This window comes from Pezoporus occidentalis, unplaced genomic scaffold (assembly GCF_034315485.1).
Source record: "Pezoporus occidentalis ecotype Australia unplaced genomic scaffold, CSIRO_AGI_Poc_V1 ctg9, whole genome shotgun sequence".
In the NCBI taxonomy this organism is placed as follows: Eukaryota; Metazoa; Chordata; class Aves; order Psittaciformes; family Psittacidae; genus Pezoporus; species Pezoporus occidentalis.
Window position 1 is genome coordinate 6,411,177 of NW_026916262.1, and position 16,538 is coordinate 6,427,714.

At 39.1% G+C, this 16,538-nt stretch overlaps 1 protein-coding gene across 3 annotated transcripts; it reads left to right on the forward strand.

Moving 5' to 3' along the window:
• Positions 1 to 1,033: 1,033 nt before the first annotated feature.
• Positions 1,034 to 15,772, forward strand: FAM133B (family with sequence similarity 133 member B). Of its 3 annotated transcripts, XM_062604992.1 has the most exons (11): positions 1,040 to 1,255; positions 5,003 to 5,100; positions 5,805 to 5,883; positions 8,061 to 8,135; positions 8,309 to 8,341; positions 8,723 to 8,791; positions 9,378 to 9,473; positions 10,690 to 10,737; positions 12,140 to 12,235; positions 12,850 to 12,894; positions 14,495 to 15,772. In XM_062604992.1, the coding sequence occupies exons 1-11, from the start codon at positions 1,232 to 1,234 to the stop codon at positions 14,579 to 14,581; spliced, it is 750 nt and encodes a 249-aa protein (XP_062460976.1). In that variant the 5' UTR covers positions 1,040 to 1,231; the 3' UTR covers positions 14,582 to 15,772. The 3 variants fall into 3 exon arrangements, with proteins under 3 accessions (XP_062460978.1, XP_062460977.1, XP_062460976.1); XM_062604994.1 differs by lacking the exon at positions 12,850 to 12,894 and having other exon boundaries at positions 1,034 to 1,255; XM_062604993.1 differs by lacking the exon at positions 8,309 to 8,341 and having other exon boundaries at positions 1,039 to 1,255.
• The last annotated feature ends 766 nt before the right edge of the window (positions 15,773 to 16,538 follow it).

Consider the following 16,538-nt stretch of genomic DNA (forward strand, 5'->3'; position numbering starts at 1 on the left):
TGTTTCAGGACATAACCATTTTCTGAGGATTTAAAGTTATCCCTTCCCTGACACACCACGTTGCAATTTCCAGCAGTCAATAGCTGCAATTCTGCTGTTGTCACCTTCTTGGTTTTCTTCTAGTTCCTGGCAGCCTGCTCTTGGATACCACTAAGGAACGTGGTATCACAAACCCCCATGGGCTCACAGATTTTTCCCGCTCTTCTCAAATAGGATGAACACAGCAATGCTATTGCAGAAGCAAAGCTCATTTGTGCTTTGTAGGAATAATGTAGGAACATGCAATTACTTTTCTTCATTTTTACAAAGCTGTAACTAACATGGTGATTTGTAATGGTAACTCTTTTAAGAAACAGACACTTGAAATTCTGAGTTGGTAGATGCTGGTAACTCCCAGGTTCCTCTCATCATTTCCATTAACCTAAGGCAATAATAACCCTGTCAATATTACTGTGTTCTTTATTTCAGAGTGCAGATTACTGGTAAGTGATTAATATGCACTTTTTTCCTTTTTTACTTTTCAAACAGAGCCCCATTTCATAGAATCCTATGCCAGGACAGGCTGCTAATTCACAATACCTTAGTCTATGCACCGGCTGAAGGAAAAAGGAAACGCTGCTGTTCCACCTGTGACTAGGTACATCAATAGGGGGAAAAAAACCTCTCACAACGGAATTCCGTCCCCTCTCGGGGTGTTTATTCCAGACGGGTGCTCCGCGAGGGACACAAGTGCACGCATTTGTCTCGCAGAGTCTTTACCCTTCCACGGGCCGGCCGAGCTTTATCTTCCCCCAGGCAGGCCGGGTGCTAGCCACTCACAACAACGCTCACCCTGCGCACCCATGGCCGCCACCCTGCATTACAGCTCCCTCCCCTCATCACCCCCTCACGCCCTTCCTCTTCCGACCGCTCCATCCCGGCGCTCAGCAGCGCCTCACCCCTGCTGGCTGAGCGGCATCGCCTTTCCGCGGAGGGGCCCGCGGAGCCAGTGGGGCAGAGGCGGGGCGCTAACGGCTGCGGCAGCGAGGGGACGCTGCGGGCGCGGTGACGCCCCGGCTCCGGCAGGCGGCGCTGCGTGGCCGCGGCTACCGCCGCTCTCCGCAGCTCGGCGGGTGCTCGGAGCCGAGGTGGGCCGAAGCGCTTGCGGCGCGGCTTTCCGAGCGCGGAGAAGGGGCCCCGAGCCGGGCCCAGACGACGACGGCGGGCGTCGGAGAGGGGTTCTGGTGGCGCCATGGGGAAGCGGGACAACCGGGTGGTGAGTAACACGGGCAGCCCGGCGGGGAGGCAGCAGCGGGAGGCAGGGCGGCCGCTGCTGGGATCCGCCACAGACGCGGGCAGCGCGGGAGGGGAGGCTGTGTGGAGCTGGGCACCGCCTCAGCCCTGGCAGCCGCACCCCGGCGGCGGCCGAGCCGGCCCTGTCCGGCCTGTCCGGCCCGCTGCCGTGCTCCAGGCGCTGCGGGGAGGGCAGAAGGGTTCGGCCGCCGCAGATGGGGGGGAGAGGGGCCCTGTGGCGGCGGGCGGAAGGCACTTGAGGGCCGGCCGGTTACGCAGGGTCGGGGCTGGGGCCCGGCCGGCCTTGGAGCTTCGTACCGCCAGATAACAAAGGCGGCAGTGCCCTGCGGCCCCGCCCGGCCGGAACGGGTGGCTCGGGTGCCGGGGGTCCCGTGTGAGGCGAGCGGCTGCGGGTGCCTTGTTAAATCCGGCTGTGGTCGTGACCGGTGCCCGCCTTGTGAGCTGCTGGTGAAGATGATTGAGATGCTGGCCTGGTCCTTGCAAAAATAAAATGTTCCCAGTGGGAGTTGCAGCATTCTCTGAAGTAGCTCTGGTCCTTACTGAGCCGCATTGCCTTAAACTTGGCGTTGAGCTGTATCTGAGCAACTGGAAATGTGGCTTTATGCAGAGCACTGCTAACGTCGGGAGACAGCAATTCAGGCGGCCAGAAATGCACTTACACACACCTGATTGCAGAGCCTGATTTTATACTGTCACCACATTCGTTCCTCCTAGTATTTTTCTTTAAACTTTTTTGTACCAGTTAGCCATTCACCTTATGCTCATGTTTCATGTAGGCATTGTAAATTTACAGTTAATGAGGTTTATGATAAAAAACATAGTACTTTTTATTTTCCCTGTTTCTTTCCTCCTAGTGTGTACTGTGAATTCATACTCGGATCCATTCAGGGGAAAGTCTTTGCTTACCTTGTTGGAATAATATGTAATAGACACTATAGACATACACATTATACAAATGGATAGTTGGGATTGCTTTATTGAGGCACCAAAATGATGGAATCTACTGAGAAAGAGCTGACAGTGTTAGACTGCAAGACCCAGCCAATGCTTGAAAAGTATTGCTCTTGTGATGGATTTGGGTGTCCAGTTATTTATTCTTAATTTTCTTTTCCATAGGGCAGCTGGGATGCACATAGCTATGCCATCAAATTTTTACATTCTTACGTAAGGTTTGTTATGCCATGATGGCTGCTAGTTCAGACAACTTACAGGACCCTTTGGTTCTATTCTGTGATCATAGAACTTTCTACCTGTCACTTTTTTCCCAGGTCCCTTCTTAAAATATACCATCATTTTAACTATTTGGAGATGGAAAATTAATCTGGGGGATTTTACATCTGCGGGACGCTCTCAAAGTGGTAGTAGTTCGTGTTGCTTGCCCAGAGAATCCAAGCTGATTGAAGGTGCCTTGTGCTTTTCAGGAGCATGAAAGCTATATAAAAAATACCTTGTAATAACTGCTGAGCAAAATGCCAGCGGAAGAAAATGAATGTGCAGACAGGCACTTTCTTTACTGAGAAAGCATTTCTGTGCTCTCTCTGGCTCATGACATGCAGTTTGGCAAAGTATTGTAAATACTTCTAAGAAATGGTTATTGGCAAAGTGATTATTCATAAATAAACCTGTTCGAAATTATAAGAATGTGGTTTAAAACATAAATTTCCTGACCATGAAACAGTCATCATGTGCTTGCTGCTGGAAAGTTAAAGCAAGCCACTGAACAGAGGATGCTTCCTAGGTAGTTACCTGGGGTCAGTTTGAGGAAGTAGAAGAACAACATTTGACAGTCATAGACTCTTCTGCAGGTAGGGAGGTTTGCTGGGAGGCAGGTGGGTGCTCATTTCAGGTAAGCTCAGGTGAAAAAGTAGCTAATTTTTATTTAAGAGCAGCAGGAGACCTTGTTTTTAGGAATAATAATTGCATGAGAAGGTAGAGCTTTAGATCTAAGTTCTGAAATGGTAACCAAAAAGAGTTGATGCACTTTACTCTCTAGAGTAAGCCAATTCTTAAATTACATTTCTGTTGTCTAGTCAGTCTAGTACATTGAAATTGCTTTTGTTTAATGAAAAGTGTTCAAATACTGTTTTCCTGCACTGCTAGAGGAATACCTTTTCTACTTGCAGCTGAATTCAAATGAATATTGACTCACTTGTGGATTTGTGATATAATAAAATGTTAGGGTTAATAATGTGAATATGTATCTTTAAGTCCTGTAACTACTTGAGTGTATATATCCAGCTGGCTACAAAAGAAGATTCCAAGCTTAGGTGGTGAGACAAAACTGGTTTAAATTTGAATACCTCAGCTTTACCTGACCATGTTATTTAGTCTGTTTGTATGAATTCAACAAAGCAAAGCCCCAAGAAATGGCAGCATATGTCACCCTTAAGAGTTGCAGAGTCAGCTTGAGTCAAAAAATGGTCCATTTCAAAGAGTCCTTGGGTTGCTCAATGTGGTCCAGCTGATCAAACTCCATGTGGGGAGTGCTGCCCTCTGGCCCATCCCAGACAGAGCCCAGATACCCTCTTCCAGGGCTAAATGTAGCCAGAAGAGCTGAAGTCACCAGCCTGATCCCAGTCCAGAAACTTGGTGTGGCCGTGGCCACTGCTGCTCCAGTTGAGGGAGCAAGAGGGGAGGGAGGCAGCAGCTGCTGCTTTTGGCACCTGTCACAAATGGTCATTTACTGTGCATGGTGGCTTCTGAATGCTTAATTTATGGACTGATAAAAGGCAGTGTCAGACATATAAGAGCTGTACATGTAGTCGAAGCTTTACCTTCAATCTGCAGAATGTTGTACTCCTTAAAACATTGTCTCAGATTGGGCAACCAAAGTTAGTAATTGTTTTTACTATGTGATTTTAGTTTTATTTTCTCATCTCCAAACTACGGACAGTAAGAACAGTGTGTGTTATGCTTTGCAAAAGTAAATTGTGAAGTGTTGGGATGGCGTAGTGACAAAACTTCATGACATAAGGGAGGATATGTATCTCCTTTTTACAAGAGTGAAATATTATTGGCATTAAAAAAAAATGAACTGTTTGCTAGATTAGAGTTTTTCCATAAACTGCTGAGGTGGATTGCGGAATCTAAGATTTAAATTGATTTTTTTATAACCTATTACATTTTAAGAGTGAATATGAATAGGATGTGTGGATTTGAAAGATGGAACACCTCATAACAGTGGGTTTTTTTCCTTGTTAAAATAGCCCTAAATCACAGAATCTTCATACATGCATAATTGTAGGCAAGCACCACCACTTGCTTGCTTTGGTGTTACAGCAAGAAACTTTATGCAGAATTTGTGGAATCTACTGTCATCAATTTTGAGTAGAACTTTAAAGTCATAGGATCAGTTGTCCCAGAGGGTGAGAGCTGAAATTTAAGTATGTTTTCCCAAAAAAGAATATTTCAGCAATCGGGATACTGTCCTCAGTTTGCAAAAGCATTGCTCAGGGAGGGGAATTACTGAAAGGAACATGGTCTCTTTGTTGAGTGAGTTCTTTCTGCTGCACTATAACTCGCATTGAAAGCACCTGAGTCTTTGCCAGACCAAATCAACTTTGTTTTGTTAAATAGTTTACATTTGCAGAAACAAGCCAGAATTGTTTGTCAGGGAGTGGGGATAAATGTGAAGAACAAAAAGGACAGATTTTGGTATCGCAGCATAGCTGATAAGTTTTATATTTCTTTTTGTTGTTTAATATTAAAGGCGTATATGAATCCCATAGCTATGGCCAGAGCACGAGGTCCTGCCCCAAATTCAGGACCAACAATACAAGACTACTTGAACAGGCCAAGACCAACATGGTAAGTAGCAATACTTTTCTGCCTTTCTGACCTTTGGAGTAGAAGATTTGTTCCCTCTGTCTGAGATGACACTGTACCCACTTCCTCTCTGAATACCCAGATATAGATTTTCAAAGATTCGTTGTCTGGCAAAAGTGTTCTTTTCTAAAAATGAATTCAATCCCCTCTCTTAAAAACAACAGTATATCATTTTAAAATGCATATTTCTCGTTTGTCTTTAAATATTTTGGCAACAGTTTCTCAAAAGAGGAAGACTTTACCTCTGTCACAAATCCCAGTACCTACAGCATGCTGATATATTTAGCTCTTAAACAAAGTAATCTCAAAAAAAAAAACCAACCCAAAACAAAACATTTTGCTGGTCTATTATTAGAGCACAGTTTATCATACCCAGCAAAGTCATCACTTTGAGATGTTATCAACAACTTATTTTACATTCTGTCCATTTTGCCTCCTCTCGTAAGACATTAGAGAACAATTTATCTAATTGCAAAGTTAACTTTAGATCTTTCAGAGGAATTTAGCTACAGTACTTAAGTTATTAGGTTTAAGTTACCGTATGCATAACGTCAAAGATGCTTTCATTCTTCTTTCTGTTGAAAGTTCAGCCAAAGCTAAACTTCAAAAAAAACTATGAAAAGTTAGACACTGAAGAAGGTATTTTTAATTGTGAAAATCATAATCTGTCATTTTCTTTTATGTAGGGAAGAAGTGAAAGAGCAACTAGAAAAGAAAAAGAAAGGATCCAGGGCTTTGGCCGAGTTTGAAGAAAAGATGAACGAGGTTGGTAATGTTAATATTAGATTCTTCTTTATATGCTACTTTTTACCCATAATATTTCACTTCACTGAAGCTTTTAATGAGTAAATGTTTTGGTTTATTCATATCAGAAGTTAAGGTTACCATTTAACCAGTAAGAGCTAAGTCTCAATTCAGAGAAACATTATATTAAAATTTTTGAAAATTGCTGCTGAGTAAAGCTTAGACTTTTCATAAATGTAAATATAGTTACACAAATGCATGTGTTTATATTAATAAATGAAACTCCTGTGTTTTCAGGTATGATAAACCAAAGTCTGTTGTGCTAATCTTCACTTGTTTAAGGTCACGCAATCCAAATATATTGAAAAGAGGGAATTTGTTACTGGGAACAGACATCTTTGGCAAGGAATGTACGCATAATGTTAATGTGGGAGAAGGCACAAAGAATGGCCTTCAGGGTACAGATACGTATATAAAGTACTTCTTTCGCACTCATCCTAAACTGATTACATTCCATACTAGTTCCCTGCTATAAACACAGCTGTTCTGATGCTTGTGTTCAGTACCTGCTGGAGAGCAGTGTGGCATAAGAAAGTTTCACGTATAACTCCTGTTGTAAACATAGGAAGAAATTGGTATACAATGAATTTAACAGTTCCTGTTCCTTCTTGGGTCCTGGTATCTTGAGATGAGATTCAAGCAGTACTTCTCATCATTGTGAGTTTCTGGTTGAAGTAGATGGTGCCCCTCCTCTGCTACTGGAAGGGCATAGCTCCTGTAGTACTCTTGCTACACCTTTTTGCCTAAGAAGATATACCAGTACTTGGAGGGTCGTGGGGTGCTATTCTGAGAGGATCAGTTGCTCAGCACTCTTGAGTTTTAGCTTGGTGAGTTTGGTTTAGTATTTTATTGTATTCCTTTCCTGTTTTATCTTTGCTTTAATGTGAAGTAATGGAAACTGGCATGAATAGAAGATAACAGCCTTTCAGTATGGCAGCAGGGTACGAAGGGATGCAGGAAGTGGTGAAATGGCCTTAAAGCTCCTAAGAACAAATCTGTGAATGGTTGAAAAGGTTACAAGTCTCTGAATGAGGTGCTGTCTCCTATTTTACTTACAGACATTGTGCTTTTTTTACTTACAACGTAACACTAGCTAAAATAGTTTGAAGAGAGCACCTGCCTGATAAAGTAGAAGCTCTTGTTAGAGACCCCTGGGGTAGCTGTGGGTAGCTGGTATATCAAAGTATGCAATATTGCACAGATGTTACCTTGGGCTGTGGGAAAGCATAACGCACAGCACTGTGTCTGGGCCTCAGCATCACTGTTCAGCAGATTCACAGGATGCTGACTTAGGGATCTGTGTATCATACTGCATTGCACAGGTATAATCTTACTTAATTCCTGCTATTTCTGTCCCTTCAGCACAATATGTGGATTATTGTTGCTTTGCCAATACAATACCAATACAGCTTCATTGTGACAAAAAGGGAGGATCAGAATAAGAGTAAAAAAAGGAGGGAGCACATGATGGGTCTGACACAGGAAGCAGGAAAAGCGCAGATTGAAGCCAGCAGGTTTTCAGTCTGGTGGGTGTGGGCTGGATGTTTCAGAGCTCATGAAGAGGGGTTTTAGACAGACCTAGAGATCTTATGAGGGATTGAAAAGGAGGAATAAGAGGAGACTTTTGTCCATGCAGTGTGTGCTTGGCCTAACAAAAATAAGAGCCTTTTATGAAGATATGTGTATCATTGTTGACACTGACAGGGCCTAGAATAGACACTAGACATACCCATACATTGAAAAATGGCCTGAAGAATTTGACTTGAATTTTGTTCCAGGTGATTTTAAATCTAAGACAAAATAGCAGTTTTTCTGGTAGCATCCCCTGGCTTCCCAAAGTACTCTAGAATGAACACTGTGATACATCGCAGTTCATGACTTTCAAGATAAGTGACAATCTCTTGAGTCCAAAGAACTTAAACATTAAGGTGTGGACTGACATGGTGTTTCAATGAATATCAATATTCTGTAAAATCAAATGCATTATAGCCTTGGTTAACATTATATGTCATTTATTTTCTGTGGCTTTTGTAAAAACTATGATGTCAGGTAGAGGACAGGATTTCAAAAAAGGTCTCTTAAACAAAGCTATTTGGAAATGACACTCATGTTGCTGTTCTGTTTGGTTTTATTTTCAGAACTGGAGGAAAGAACTGGAAAAACACAGGGAGAAATTGCTGGGTGGAAATGAGAGTTCCTCCAAAAAGAAAGAGGTAAGTTATTTTCAGTTTCATACAGTCAGTGCTTGGAAGTGGATTTATCATTGATACTGCCAATACAGAATTTCATAAATACATTTTAAAAGTCAGCATCAAAGTAGATAAACCTAAATGCACAACAGAGGAATATGATGCCAAAGTAACATTTGTTTTATTCTATTTTTAAGAAAAAGAAAAAGGAAAAGAAGAAATCTAATAGGGTGAGCAAAATTTTCAGTGTTCTAACTGTTGGGGTTGTTCCTATTTGTCATATAAGTTCTTTTGGAAATATAATTTTGAATTTAGCTGTTAACTGATTTGTATTTGAGGGGGTGGCATACATTTTGTAAGGAGATTTTTATTTCTGCTTCAAGGGAAGAAAAGAGCATTAAATAGATACTATTGAAAGAAAAATGTTAGAAGTTGCTTTTCACCATTTTATTTAAGAAAATATGTAAGACCAGCTTCTTGGAAGTAAAATTCCATTGATGGCACTATGCAAATGAAGAAATTTTAAAGGGAGTGTTTAGATGGACTTTTGACTATTTGCCAGACAAAATGCTGCATCTCACAAGCTTCACTTTTTGTTGTGTTTGGTCAAGTTGTCTTCATCTTCCTCTTCTTCATCAAGCTCTGATTCTTCCAGCAGTTCATCTGATTCAGAAGATGAGGTAAGAACTAACTTATTCTAACATGTTTTGTTCGCAACCCTTATTTAACACAGATTGTGGTAATATGTTTTAGAATATTGTTTGAGGTCTTCATTTGCATAAAACTATTTAATTTTAATGCATTCGGTACATATAATAAAGTTGTGAATTTTAGATATATACCTATTGAAGAATTTCTTCATGAACACAACAAATTCTGCGTGGCTGGCTTGTAAACGGGATCCATTTCTGATTCCAGTTTCCATAGAATCCCCTGAACATTTCCGTAGAATCCCCCATCTAATAATAAAAATGCAAACATACCATTTTTACTTTTTAGCAAAAATCTTTGTTACAAATAACGAGATTTTTACAGCACACACTCAAATAATCAGCAGAATGTAGAGAACCTGGATTTTTCACCAGTTTCTGTTTTTTTCAATACAGAAGAGTTATGAAAGTCCTCCACTAAAAGAAGCAATTGTAGTATACTTTATTCCTCAAGAGAATATGATAACATTTAGCATTCTTTACATTTAATGTAAGTCTTTAGTGAGAATAAATTCAGAGTTGTGTTTTCCTTTTTGTCTACAATATTTGTGGATAGGATAAAAAGCAAGGGAAGAAGAAAAGGAAAAAGAAGTATCGATCCTCACGGAAGTCTTCAGCAAGCTCAGCTTCTGAATCTGAGTCAGACAGCAAGGTACTTACGCAGATGTGTTACCCTTGGCAGGTTTTCCTGAGCTGTGTTACAAAGACATAAACATTTCTGACTTTTGCATATCAATATTTTTTTTAATCTTCAAAATTTAAAGCCATGCATTATCGTACCTGGGCTGCACTTGTATCTTCCACATGCAGTGAGGAGTCTAACTCCACTGCCTCAAATGCCTGCCAGAAAGAATTTGATCATTTTAGAAAATGAACATGTTTATTCCAGCAATTTTAGCTGTTTTTTCTAAATTCAGACATGCATCTTGTGTGCTACTCAAATACTTAGTTTTAATACTACATTTAATACTACATTAACATTTAAAAAAAAAAAATCGAGTGTTCTGTGAAATTCTGGTGAATATACTGTTTAATTGAACACTGTCTGTGAAAACATACAGGTGTTGCAGGATATCAGTGGTCAGAATATTGTCTTTCTAAATACCTGTGGACCAAGTAGTTTACTGTCAGAGAACTGAGTCTTTCCTAAATGCATATTAAATTGGGGGTGTCTTTCTCCTTTTCTGAAAGTAGAGCAATGTAGATACACAGACATAGTGAATAAACCAAACAGTGGAGAAGATACATGAGGCAATTTGTTCTGTTTTGTTGGCATTTTACTGTGTTACAGTGGATAGTAATGGTACTTCTTGCCTAAATATTAGTAATACAGCAAGTTGTTAAAATTCTGTGTATACCTAATTCAGTGTGGTATAAATTGTGATGAATCACTCTTTGCATACACCTATGAATTCGTGCTAATGGGAATTTGAAAACTTTTGCTTACATAAAGGGACACAGAAGGACCCTTACTGCTATAACTGAAAGGCTGAAAACTCAGTGGAAATATCTGTTTAACCCCTGCCTAATCAGCAGAGATGGGCATGGATCGAGAATTAAGACCTGGGACTACTATATGTTAGACATGTTATATGTGGTTATAGTAGTGATAGCTGATATCCTTTCTAGAAGCTGTCTGCGTGTACTTACAGGTACTCTGTTACCTGATTCTATACAGACCTTTTCACACTGCTGGTTCAGGAAATAAGCAGCTGCACCAAAATTATGGCTTTTTCATATTTTGGAAGAACAACTTTGAAGAATGACTTTCAATAGGCAGGAAAAGACAATGGGTCAGACTACTTCTGGGATTTCTGCCTTTTACCTAAAATAATTTTCTCATGGTTTATGTTTTCCTTTCTATTTAGGACAGCACAAAAAAGAAAAGGTCAAAGGAAGATTATGAAAAAGAGAAGGTATTTTTACTCTTGAAATACTTGTATCAGAACTGCATTTTACATATGTAATGGAGCATGCTCTCTCTCTTTAACATTGAGTGCTTCAAATTAGACCTATGGAAATTTTCTGTCCAAAACTACACAGTCAGAAGGTATCCAGTACCCCCAGTCTGAGGCAGACTTTTAGTTGATTCAGCTCCTGGTTTAGTAATTGTTGTTTGTGGAAATGGCTGGGTCTGTTCTTGTTATGAAGGTAAATGGAAAAAAAGTATATATTCTGCTGTAGTAGATCAGTTGCATTCTAGTATTTTTGGTTTTATCTTGAGCAGTCACATTGAACTAAAAATATGTGTGATGATATTTCAGTGGCATGCCTGGTAGGATACTGGCTTATTGCTGTAAATTAAGGAACATCAAGCAGAGGATATATTTATCAAAATGTAGTCATAATTATAGATACTGTACTTATGGCAACTTTGAAAAATTGCAGAGAAAAGTGTATTGGCTTGGAGAAATTGCTTTTTTCTGTCTTTTCTCAGAACATGAAAACAGTCTCCTTCCCACCACCTCACCATTTTGTACACACATCAAAGGACTTTCTTCCTTCCATTATGTTTAATGCAGACGATCTTGTTGACCTAAGTTTTAGTTATTTCTACCTCGTGTAAATTAACCGTGCTTTTAGAGTCCACCCTCATCTTCCTCTCATCTTCCTTCTTCTTAAGGGCTGGAAAGGCCCTTAAGATCATCTAGTTCCAACCCCCCTGCCACGGTCAGGCATGCCTCTCATAGACCATGTCACCCAAGGCCCTGTCCAACGCAGCCTTGAACACTGTCAGGGATGGAGCATTTACCACTTCTTTGGGCAACTTGTTCTAGCACCTCACCACCCTCACAGTAAAGAACTTCTTCCTTATATCTAACCTGAACTTCCACTGTTGAAGTTTAGATCCTGTTTTTCACAGAATTTCAATTTCCCAGGAATGTCTTTTAACTTTGAGTAGCTTCTGTTGAAGACGAAGCGTCTAACATAGCCGCTTAATGTACTGCTACTTTCACACATCTTCTGAAAGCAAAGAGCTTTTTGGGACTAGAGGTCTTCCCCTACCTAAAGATCCCACATTTGTCAAATCGGCTATAACGTACTTTTCATGAGTACTTTTGGGAAAGGATTGAGGTACCAATAATGGACTAAATAGCACAACTGAGATGTGTGATTTCACCTTGCAGAAAAATGATTAGCAAGAATTTTTTCCAGTTTCTGGCTTTAGAACTTGGAAGAAAACAGCTTCAGTCTTAGGAAAACTTTGCCTGGTCCAGAGCAAGGAGGAGGATGGGAGTTGAAAAGTAGCTCACCAGAGCAATCTCATGGAACTTTGAAAGGCCTGGCTTTACTCACAAGTGCTATTACTTTGTGTAGGAAGGCAAAACTCACCGCAGGAAAAGGAAGAAAGCTGATCGTGGTGATGGACCCTTATCATCAGAATCTTTATCAGAATCAGATCAGACAGAGGAGGTCAGTATGAAACCTCAATTTCAGATATTATAATGCTTTTAGCTTACTGAATTGCATGAGTGAATGAATGATTTAGCTTACGTTTAATATATTGTTGAAATTGTTCTGCTCTGTACATTGGGATATAAGAGTGCAGCGCATTCAAAGTTGTTTGTATTTTTCTCCTTTGTAAAAACTTTTAGTAAGAATTGTTCAGTAGAGCTCCTACCACCTACAAGTCATTCTGAATTCATTTCCTTGAAAATTTCCAACTTTTTTATAAGTACTCAGTGAAATGAGGCTAAGTGATTGGTGTGGTGTCCTTTGCAAGATTGCTCTCTGATGTTAGTGAATACGTTGACAGATTTGAAGATTGCTAAAATTCTACCTTTGTATCTCTGTTTTTTTCTTATTCTGTGTATAAAAAGCGCAGTGTGTTTCCAAATTGGGTGTTTATAGGATAATGCATATTCTAGAATATAATACAAATAACCAGTGTTTCTTCATGGATTATTGTTCAGTCTGTTCTACCACTGTTGTATCATCATTCATTTATATGCAACAAAAGCTCAAACTTCTATGTAAAGTAGCATTGCCAAAGCTCTTCTCCCATTATATTGGATTTTTTTTTCTAGGTGCAAGTGAAAAAGAAGAAAACCAATGAGGATAAAGATAAAACAGCAAGTATCCTTCTTACTCTAGTTTTAGGATATAAATATTCTGTACCTGGTTAATTTCCATTTCACATTTTTCAATAATGCAGATATTTTATAGCAAAAGTCTACTGTCACATGAATCTAAATTAACAATTTGTCTACTTATGTGCTGAAGTCACTTTTTCAATTGTAAAATTAAAGGTAGAAGGTAGCACAACTAAAGGTGGCACATCAGTGCTGTTCCTCTGTTAGTGTTGGGTATAATTCTTCCTTGGTAAGCCCCTGAACCAGACCATGAAAAGGGCTTTAGGACATAATCATTGCAACATCTACATTAGTATAGTTCTTCTGCCAACCAGATAAAAAGCTGTCAGCAACCTGTTACTTTTCTCAATTTTGTTGATTTGGTGAAAGCGAGAGGAAGGTTTAGTGGTGATTTATATAGAACTCAGATTCATCACATATACCTGAAGCTCCTCAATTAGGAGTATAGTGATTTTGAGATCCTAAATGCCCACTCAGGAAGTCTGTATGTCTTTCTCTCTCCCCTGTCAGCAGCAATGTTCCTAATTAGACATCTCAGTTGTCTAGATGAGTTGGGCGAAGGGAAGGTTTACATTAGTCATCTGAAAAATATGCATAGGAGTATCAGCAATAAAACACATTTTCCATGGAACTTGTTTGTTTTTTCAGAATCCTGTAAGCTGTTTGCCATAAAATTTTTAGTGATTGGTTTTGATATTTTGCATAGAATTGTGTGTGTAATAGGTATAAAACAAACCTTTTATATGAGGATTGTTTTGTTTACATAATATCACACCTACTCAACAATTCCAGTTGAAATTCTGCTTGCAAAAAGACAAGATTGTGTCTCTCAGTGTCTGTATTACACTGATCAGGATAATAACCTCAGTACTGAATCCAGTAGGGTTAATTGAGTGTATTCATATTTATAATTGAGATCATAACTGTTTTAGAATTATAGAATAGTTAGGATTGGAAAAGACCTTAAGATCATCTAGCTCCAGCCCCCCTGCCATGGGCAGGGACACCTCACACTAAACCATGTCACCCAAGACTCCGTCCAGCCTGACCTTGAACACTTCCAGGGATGAAGCATTTGCAACATCCTTGGGCAACCTGTTCCAGTTCAACTTTATTTTAAACAAGCTGCAAGCTCTGGAGAGTCTAGTCAAGTGTAGTTAACAGTTTAATTTTGCACAGTAAATATGAGCACTTACTTTAAATTCTGTAAACGTTGTAGTTATTCCCACATGCATAACGTGTAACTGCTTGTCAAAGCACTTCCTTATTACTTTGTCAGAAATCTATAAAGCACTGTAAAACATTTTAAAGATTAAGAAATATAATGGTGACAGTGATGAAAGGTGTGAAACAGTCAGACCATGATGGAGGTAAACTGAAGACTGTTCATATTAGTGATGATTAGTGGGTAAAATCTGAATTTTCTTTCCATGATTTCTCAGTAGGTTTTTATAGAAATATCTTTTGAAATGTCTTTTTACAAAGATATTCTTTCTGTGTTCTCATTTTGCATTAACAGAATTAATAGATGGCAATAGTATCATACAGTAACTTCCATTTAATTTTACTATTTTTTTAGGATAAAACAAGAAAGAGAAAGAAGCACAAGAAACATGGTAAGAAGAAGAAAAAGAAGATTGCTGGTTCAAATTCAGATTCAGAATAATATTTAAAAAAACCAAGACTATCGACAGAAGTGCAATGACAAAAGGAAACTTAAACTGTGAAATGACAGCAAACTTTACCAAACTGCATGAGTTTTCCTGTGTTTTAGAAATACTCCCAATCTTTCAGTAGCCAGCCAGGTGCAGCTGTGCTGGGAAAGACCATTGTTATTGCCTGCTGCTTAATACATGAGGTACAACTTTTATAAAATTCCAGTAAGCAGTGTTAGATGTTTGAAACAATGTGAGATGGTAGTCCAGCTGAGGTGTAAAATACTGGAAAAGAAGAGTTAAACTTTTTAGATAGTAAAAGTAGTCTTTTAACACATTAGTAATAGTCTTTATTTGTAAATCAGGACAAATAAAATCCCGAGTTCATCCTGCAGGTTAATATCATACATAAATTGTTAGAAGCTGGTGTCTGCTAATGGCATTTACAAAATGGGAAATTAATTATGACATTTAAAATGCTACCTTTGTAGAAATGTTTATCTGCCCCATTACTGTCTTCATGCTTACAAGAAAGGGAATGCTACCATTCTGGCTAACCGATTAGGGTGCCTTTGATCCTTGCAAATCTCTGCTATTTTTAATCCATGCTGCATCTCTGATTCTAGGGAAGCCAGAACTGTTGTTGGCAGACTTCCTCTGAATAAGTAATTCTGGGCTTCTAAGCATGTGCTTCTGCATTAAGCAAGAGCAGTGGCATTTTGCAGTTTAACTGACATTCAAAACCTGAAGATTTTACCTCTGCTCCTTTGAAATAGCGATAGATCTTTGCTAGTAAATATGCATATTTCATTTAATGCCATTTTGGTTTAGTTGAACACATCTGACAAGCACTGGTAGCTTTCTTTGCATTACCTTTTAGAATTGTTTTGCATGATTTGTACCATTTTGAAGTTAATGAAATGCCGGTATTCGTTTGTTGTAACCAGTTCAATGAATTATGTTCCACATACAGAGTTTCATGTATGTATTTAGTTACTGTTATAGTTAAGTTCATTGCTGTGTTTAAGTGCACACTTGCTGAAGATATTTAGCATGTAAAAAGCAGGGTTTTGATACCTTAACAGCTTCATATTGAAGCTGATTTTACTCTAAGCAAGTTCAGTGGCAGACCTGTTGCGTGATGTGTCTTGTTAGATAAAACAAACTACTGCCAGAATCTCATTAAATATACTGTTTAAACAGTTTGTATTTATATTTTTGTACTTGAGGGCTACAGAACGTTGACCTAAATCATAAATCTGTTTAAATTAGTTGCTTTAGAAGTCAAAAAAAAAAAAACAAAACCTTTTATAAATTAAATGTGCACACAAGAAAACACACCCATTCGATTTTAGTTTTTACGTTAACTTCTCATTATATCTTCCACTGACATAGCCATTGCTGGGCCTACTGTTGGCCTTTTAACTGCTGCCAATCCATCCTGAGTGGTCAACTGTAGGTTGTACTCTTGATGCACCCTTTTTTCATTACACAGGTGCTAACTTAAAACTAACCTCTGTGGCATACAGATGTTTCAAATATTGTATTGCCAAGAATTTCAAGACCTTTAAGACCTTGATTATATTATTAGTCTGCAACCCGTAACTAAAAACTAGGGGAGAAAGATGATTTTTTGTATTGCCATTCTACAGAGAAATTTACTTAAGTTCTTGGGGAAAATACAGCCATTGAGTTGCAGCAGTGTCCTTCTAAACCATAGTAAGAATATTTTGATCAACTGTTTTATACTGTTGAGCTTGATATTACTGATTCTAGACATCATTTTGTCAGTGAGGTTAAAATAAAGGCAAGATGCAGTGAACAGTAGGGGTTTGGTTTTGGATTTGTGGTTGGTTTTGTGGGTTTGTTTTCTTTTTAAGTTGTGGTGTTGCAGTTTTGGTAGAAGAACCTGTAATGAACTATAGCATAAATGCTCTGTCCTGTGAGATACCTCATTTGACTTTTACT

Coding starts and splice junctions, on each gene's coding strand:
- FAM133B (XM_062604992.1), top strand. CDS start 1,232: ATGGGGAAGCGGGACAACCGGGTG. Junction 8,342..8,722: donor AAAAGAAGAAATCTAATAGG/GTGAGCAAAATT, acceptor TGTTTGGTCAAG/TTGTCTTCATCTTCCTCTTC. Junction 12,236..12,849: donor AATCAGATCAGACAGAGGAG/GTCAGTATGAAA, acceptor TTTTTTTTCTAG/GTGCAAGTGAAAAAGAAGAA.